This window comes from Channa argus, chromosome 1 (assembly GCF_033026475.1).
Source record: "Channa argus isolate prfri chromosome 1, Channa argus male v1.0, whole genome shotgun sequence".
Classification (NCBI taxonomy): Eukaryota; Metazoa; Chordata; class Actinopteri; order Anabantiformes; family Channidae; genus Channa; species Channa argus.
Genome location: NC_090197.1, coordinates 16,814,393 through 16,822,576, shown reverse-complemented (window position 1 = coordinate 16,822,576; position 8,184 = coordinate 16,814,393). Strand labels below are relative to the sequence as shown.

Genomic DNA, 8,184 nt, shown 5'->3' with positions numbered 1-8,184 from the left:
TTTAATTGATAACTAAAAAAACAAATGTTTTTTTTTCTGCAATGGCTGCAACTTCAAATCACTTAACTCTTAAAGGTCAGTGTTAACAGGAAGACTGATGGCAGGAAGCTCTGTTTCAGTGCTTGTACAAGCACCAAGCAGAAAATAACTTTTGCTTTAAGACAGACTTAAAAAATTGTAAACCTATCCTTTAGGTTTTTTAACAGATAAAACACAATGCATCATATTACAGTTAGTATTAAGGTCAACTAAGAATAGGTAATAAATCTTTGCACATATGGTAGTTAAACAAAGTAAAATCAATTAAACCCCAAAACATGGTGCTATACTCTTTCTTTAGAAGATTTAGAAGATCTTTATTCAAGAGACACGCGTTGTATTGAAAATAAATAAAGCTCTACTATATTTGTATGAGCCAACCAGGGTTTCCTCTTTTTTTGTTTATATTGTGTATTGTAAGGTTAATCAGATGTATGTTTACGCAACTGATGGCGTCATATAACGGCATTTGAAGTTTGCCTTTGTTTTACCAGTTGTGGAAACAATGTATATAGAAAGTTTCTTACAAGAGAAGTAGTTCAGCTCAGCTTTTGGAAAGAACAGACACCGCTATAGGACCTACGAGGTACAGCCAGTAGAGATTTAAGTTCAGAGAGAAAGAGAGAGAGAGAAAACGCCAAAACGCAGTATGTTACTGTCCATGTCCTGCAGGTGGCGCTGGACTTTAACTAACTAAGGCGGCTGCACAGGAAGTACAGCAGCGCTGCAGAAAGGGTCTGTAGTTAGCAGCAGGTTAGCATGTTGGCTCGTGTTTCCCACTGCATATTTAAGGCTTTATCTTTTAGTACGGTGACACTTATAAGTTCATGATTTTTTAGAGTGCGCACATTGTCTATATCAGGACAATGTCAGACAGAAAGCGAAGAAGCGAGAAGGAGGACAGACGAGACCACAAGAGACACAAGTCATCGAAACAGGATTCAGACAAACTCACAAGACACACGAACAAACTCACCGATGAAGTCCAGAAACTGAAACATGTTGAGATATTGTGAGTATCAGTAGTGGGAGCATTTCTGTTTATGCTCGCCAGATGTATGTGCAAACATTTTATTTACGTGATTAATTCACTTCCTTGCTACTTTCAACCAGTTCTTCATGTAAGGCTGGTATAGTTTGCAATATTTATAACTCATACTTCTGCGGGAACATGGGAATTCAGTGTTTAATTCCTGTATTTCTTATTTTTTTTAATTTTTTCTCACGCAGCTATGAGAAACCTCCACCGGGACTCGTAAAGGTAAAGTTGATGATTTCTTGTGGGTTTGGGTCTTAATTCATAAGGTAATTAATTGTCTAAAAGTCGGTGACAGTGACTGTCACTGTTGCAGGAGCACGAGGAAAAACCGGAGGACTGTATTCCTGCTGAACCAGGAAATGAAGACGCCAGGAAGTTCCTGGCACATGCCCCCACCAGGGGGCTGTGGATGCCTTTGGGGAAGGAGGTGAAGGTGATGCAGTGTGAGTACTGTTTTACACTGATGCAGCACTGAGGGAGAGAAATATGCAGACTCCAGTTGTTTTTGCAAATACTCAAAATTATTGCAACCCTCTGGGACATGTCACACAGCTATGTGAGGGGTCGATGTCTGGGGTGGAGCTCCTCTACACCCAGAGTCTTGTGTAAATATGAAATAAATCTATGAGTAGCAGAGCAGGGGCTTATGTCCATTCTATATTATCCCCATTTTTCAGCTTTACATTCTTTCTGATCTTAGTTTTCTCTCTGATTTGTATCAAGGTACTCAAGGTAAATCTTTTTTTGAAGTACGGCACAGCAGACTTGTCTCCAAGTCCTTGAAATGTCCTCATTGGCCAAATATTGTAAAGTTTTAGGGCTTTAAGAGATTTTGATTATAACTACTCTATGAATAAACGACACACTTTAAATTCAATACAATTCCCATGAAAATTTTTAGATGTGACTAATTCAAACAGATGAGTCTAGACAGACTCGGTTTCATTTCTCTTGTAAGTTCAGTATTTGTTGTTATGTGGAACAGAAACAAAAATCCGGAATCTATTTGATACCTCTTGGATGTACACTGTATACAAGTTAATTATTGGTTGCAGGAGTAACATCAGCATTTATGGTTCAAGAACTGTAGGTGGGAGTAAACCTCCATTAGTGGGCAGTGGTGTCTATAATGTAAATGTTAGCGCAGCAGCTTGACATTTAACACCATGTCCAAGCTTTTTTCTGACAAACATGATGGTCTGCGGATTAATGATGGTACTGGGAAGATTACCTTCAGTCCTTTTGGTCAAACAAAGACTATCATTATTTTCAGTCTTCAGTCATTCTTTCGTCCTGCTCATTTTCATGCTGCACGAACAGGCAAGGACTAAAATAGTCAGTACACACACACACACACACACACACACACACACACTGAGTCTGTCCACAAGTTGGCATTTGTTCCAGAAAACTCACTCTGCCTCATCCTTTTGAAAGATGTTTAAATATGTCACCCTGTTTAAAGGAACAGAAAGCTCTGATGGAGCATAGACGAAGTAAATGCTCATGCTTACTTCTACTTTTACAAGATTTACAGAAGTTATGTGCTCTCACTTTACTAAGACTGAAGCTCGTGATATCGACACTGCCATTTGAAGTGTAGAACATTAAAACTGTGTGAAATTTTGATGCTAATTTTTTTTTCAGTGAAGAAACGACTGAATTTGTCTGTAATGAAACATGCCACTACAATCATTATGTGAGCGGTAGTGAGAACAGTGAGTGAGTGAGCCCAAGTTAGTACTATTGTTACCTTTAAGTTACTCAAATAAGGAGAATATTTTCTTTACCTGGCATTAGTGTGTGTGTGTGTGTGTGTGTGTTTATATATTTTTTTTAACTCTTTAGTGAGGATGGGGGTTTGAAGAAACTACAATGAATATAACCATAAAAAAAGACATAGTTTACCAAAGCAATGTTAAATCAAGGTTCATATAGTGAAGTAGCTTTTTCCAGAGCTTTCATTGGCATTTTACAGCCCCCATTAGTGAATTAGTGAACTTGATAAATTGTCATGAGTACTTGTCAAAAGTAAGCACAATCTGTTAACTAAAAAAGGCCTTGAGATGCTCAAGAAATGGATAGGTCACCCTTTTTTCTTTCTTTTTTTCTTCAACTTTTGTCCTCAGGCTGGAGATGTAAGCGCTACGGCCACAGGACAGGGGACAGGGAGTGTCCTTTCTTCATCAAAGGGAACCAGAAAATTGAGCAGTTCAGAGTGGTGAGTGTTTACCAAAATGATCCACACATACTTATTTATATAAGATCTTATTTATATAAAATGATGCCCTAAAGTCTATAAGCTGTGACTGAAAACTGGACGGAGGTTAACGATAGGGCTCGGACATGTTATGTATGCACTGAGAAACGTGGGCAACAGACATCTTCACACAACCTATAATTATACGATGCTTACTGCATGAGCCACACGGCCTCTGCAAGGATTATAAGAAATGCAACTGTTTCATAATTTGTCACAGATTTTGTTTTTTAAAATTGCTGACCTAATACTAGAATCTGTACAGTGATTGGAATGTGTTTAGTTGGGTGTAATTTCTTGCATGTAGCAAGAAGATCAGCAAAACTTGTTTCTTCATGGTGGCCAATGACACATGCTTTTATTCTTTTAGGCTCACGAAGACCCAATGTACGACATAATCCGGGAAAACAAAAGAAATGAAAAAGAAACCAGGTACATTCATTGATTTATTTAACTCATGCAGGTTGGATAGCTGATTAAAAACTTTGTTTCAAATCTACCTGAGTGAGAGTAAAAGGACAGACAGTTTTGCGGCAGCTCTCTGCAATTAAATCATACAGAACCTACAGTTGTTGACTGCTTTCCCTTCATTCATGGTTGCTGGTTCTCTGTGCTAATTTCTAGCAAATGATATTTGACACCAGGATGCTTACTGTATGTGTGTATTTGAGCATAGATCCACAATGGCAGCACACACGTTTATGCATGAATTTAAAACAGGTTAGTCAAAAGCCAGTGGCTCTTTGAAGTCTCAGTTGTGTGTCTGTGCCACATTAATTCTGGCATTTTCTTTGAAATAAACGTGAAAAAGTTCAAACTCTTTCAGCATCTTAAGTTGTGTTTGAGATGGTGGCTTCTTAGCACCAGGTGGTAATTTATGAAAGCACAGAAAGAAAAATACATTTTCAAGCTTAAGAAGATCACTGGCTACCTAATCTTTATCTTTTTTTCTATTTGCATTTGTCTTTTATTGATAATATTGTTTGGTTTATTTGATTTTAAGTATTTTTAACAGTTGTTGATGTGGTAATTATCCCTGGAATAATGAGGTTTTTATTGGTTGTGACTATTTAAAATGAATAAGGTGGCTGAAACATTAGAACATTAACATTAGATCTTCTTATAATGCATTCTAGCACAACTCCGCTACCCACTTTGACCTGAATAATAAACTCACAGAATTATCACCAATGGATTTAATAAAATGGAAATCTTTCCACTGATTTTAAGATATTTTTTTTTTAATTTTTTGTTAAGTTGAGATATGGGTCATCGAGTGCTTTTATGATTTAGTCAAGAATAGTGTGACATCCCTAGTGTTCAGATGATCATTCTGCTCTGAGTGATTTTTACCCAAGTTAATGAGGCCTGATGGACACTTCAAAAGAGTTTGTCAAAGAAATGCTTTCATGGCTGAATAGTTCAGTTTCTGGAGGTCTTTAAAAAAAAAAATACATTTCTGATATCACTCTTGATGTGAAAGTCACTTTTCTCAGCCTATTACACGGCCTGTTCTCTAGTGGCCTACACTGTATGGTAAATGTCTTTTCTTTTTCTTTTTCCCCCCCTATTTAGTATTTCTTGAGCGGTGGGGTACCTTTTCCCTTATTTTGTGAAGTGATGTGAAGACGGACTATGTTCAGTGGACATAGTTGGGGAGCTGCTGAAGTCAGTTTTAGTTTGTTTAATTAACTGCTTGTACTCACTAGTCTTCTGAACAGTTAAAACCACAGAGCCTGTGAAGGTTCAGTTATTTGATGATCAAATGGTAATTTCATTTTAATACCATGAAATGAAATGTGAATAGTTCCCCTCTGTGAAAGTTAGCCATCAGTTATTGTTAGAACTTCTCAGTAGTAAATATTTGATAAGTCATCTGAGCTCAAGCCTGGTATTGAATTGATAGGAAGAAGTCATTTATCTATTGTGTTCTGAAAATCCTCCCCACACCTGCAGTTTTAATGGCTACTGCTGGCATTACTGGAAATATGTAACGCAAGTAGACACTTGGCTGGCTCCACAATCCGGATATTTCAGCACTGGGACGAAGTCAGTGACTCACTTCAGATGCTTGCCAACTCAGGCATCTGAGTCTGCATCAGTTGTGGTTTTCTTCCAGCACTTGACTCTCATCCTGCTACTTCTCCTCCCTGCTTTTCCTTTTTCTAGGATCCAGCAGCTGCAGCAGCTCCTCCAGGACACCACCACCTCCTCCTCTTCTGACTCAGACAGCTCCTCATCCTCTTCTTCCTCCTCCTCTGACCATCATCGCAGCAAGAAGAGGAAAAAGAGGAAGGACAAAAAGAAGAAAAGCAAGAAGAAGAGGAAAAGGAAGCGAAAGCATAAGTGCTCCAAAACGAGCGACTGCTCAGATTCGGATTGAGTGCTGATAAATGTACTAATATACTACGTGCTTTAAATGTAGGAAGAGACTGTGAATGAAGTAGCAGCGAAGTTAGAGCTTACACAAAGGTGTGTTCTGCAGGGTACATCAGCATGACACTCTGGACCTTCTTAAGCCTAGTCTTCGCAGATTGAAAATCTGTATGTGTAATGCGTGTGTCTTCTCCCGGGCATTTTATTTGCTCTAGGGTGATAACTTGCATTGTTATCCCCTCTGTTCGATTGTGCAGCACAGGCTCAACACAGGGAATACATGCTGAAGTTTGCATGTCTGTACAGTACGTGTGCCTTGGTGCAAGTCTGTGTCAAAAGCTGTTAGCTGCATGGGTAATGAATGCAAAATGATCTGAAACGAACAAGCTGGTCTAAGAGATAATGTTCTTTTATGGGTTTTAATGAGGTAGCATATCATCAAATGCAGCGGGTCATTAAGAGATTGTATTTTCCACCAATGTTTTTAAAATCCCTACCATCTTACTGGTATTAAATGCTTTGATTGTAGACTGTAGACATGGAAAAAAAATCTTAAATTATATGTCAGAGTACAGTTAGAGTTTGTTTTCCCCACAAGCCTGAATGTTTGAATGCTTGTGACTGTACATAAATATTTGGAATGATTTGAGGTTGGAATATGCTTATTTGCTGAAAAGGCGAGCTACAGAGATGGGGAAAGAATGTAATGTGTTCCCTTGTTCTGGAAGATTTCTCTGTTGATCCATCCCTAGGGTGTGAAAATAAAGCTGTTTATCCTTAAGGCCTTGACTTTAATGTGTATGATTCTATTTTTTTATATTAATCATCTTGTGCAGTAAAACTAGACACGCAAGTCTGATCATTAACTGTGCGTGGCACACTCTTGTAGTGACCTTTCCGAGAGCCAGGGAACATTTTTCTTTTGATCTTCTCTTGCCAGCAGTCTGAACATACTTCAGTGTGTTTCTCAGAAATCATTTTTACAGTCTGTAACAATGCAAAGATATCTTCCCTCTTTGTGCCGAGCTGCCATCAAAAACGTAAAAAGTTTGCAGACTGAACGCTTCTTAATATAAGACTTACCCTTTAGGCTACATGAGGAAGTCTGTTTCTCTCCTTCGCGAGCAGCACGTTTTGCAAAAGGAATCCCTGTGGAAATGAACTGGAAACATTTCCGCTTCCTAATGACCCTGATAGACAATTACTGTAGACCTACTGGGAACAAGCATGCTAGATTTCCATTTAGATTTCTGTCTTAGGCTTTTGGAGTAGCTCAAATGCAGCAGGGAGTGTTTGTGTGAGGATATTTTAGTCTATCAAGCAGTGACCAATTATACATCCATAAAAGCATTCAGCTACTGATCATTTCGTTTATTTCCTCATCCCGCTCTTCTTTTGCCAACTGCTTCACATAACAGCTCTGAACATCCTTTTACTGGTGCTTTGACCTGTAACATAAGACGAATCAGGTTCATTGAAACAACCTGTTCCATGCTGACTTCTCCCTCTCTCTTCCTGAGTAGCACAATGAATCTCCCAGATGAGATTCAGTCACAGAAGCAGCTCAGAGGGAGGTTGCGCCACGTTGAGAAAATTTGGTCAGCAGAGTCTTTATTGAAGCAATCTGTCTTTTTGGACAAGGGACAGATCAGATTCAGTACCAGGGCAGGCTCATTGTGCTAATTGTATTAGAGCCTTAACATATTTGCAGAAAGCCAGATAATTTAATCTTTATGGGTGGAGAATTGCACTTAACTGTTCATTTCAGGTTTTTTTTTGGGGGGGGGGGGGGGGGGGGGGGGGGGGGGGTTATGTGACATCTTCAATCCAGATGGGTAGAGTTTCAGCATGTGAAATTGGATGCGAGTGACTAATAGAAGCAGGTAAAAGTTAAAACACCTGAGACATACAAATAAAAGAAACCAATCAAAACAAGTCTACGTGAGTGACTTTGCATTTTATTGAATGCAGAAGCACATTGTACTGCATAGTGAGTTTGTACTTTAACCATATGGGCTGGCTTAAAACTACTCCAGTCGGTCTGCTGTCTAAGATAAAAGGATTACCTCTTCTGTGAGCTCTCTGATGTAGTCTTGACCAATCTGAAGCTGAAGTCCGAGATGTAAAAGTCACCAAAATGCAGTGATGGGAACGAAACTGGAGATTTAAAAATAGTTTTATGGCCTTGAGAGCTTAGTGCACTGTATCTAAAAAAAATACATGCAAATAGGTCAAACACAAGCAAAATAGGAAAACAACAGACACAGCATTTGGAAAAAAATCCTGCCAAGTGAGTAAACAACCAAATACACAAGCAGTTTATTATACACCATCCCTGAATGATGTTCACATCAGTCTATTACTACTTCGTAGGTTAAAAACAAAGAATACTTCAAATAGATTTGAGTAAGTATGTTTATTTTCGAAAATCCTGTACAAATATTTCCCATAAACATTTGTGAACCACACT

The 8,184-nt window shown here is 38.6% G+C and overlaps 1 protein-coding gene across 1 annotated transcript; it reads left to right on the top strand.

Moving 5' to 3' along the window:
- The first annotated feature begins 742 nt into the window (after positions 1-742).
- On the top strand, positions 743-6,503 carry rp9 (RP9 pre-mRNA splicing factor). Its single transcript, XM_067502949.1, has 6 exons — positions 743-1,051; positions 1,270-1,300; positions 1,392-1,521; positions 3,208-3,299; positions 3,709-3,770; positions 5,508-6,503. Exons 1-6 carry the CDS (start codon positions 906-908, stop codon positions 5,719-5,721), a joined length of 675 nt encoding a protein of 224 aa, XP_067359050.1. The 5' UTR covers positions 743-905; the 3' UTR covers positions 5,722-6,503.
- Positions 6,504-8,184: the final 1,681 nt, after the last annotated feature.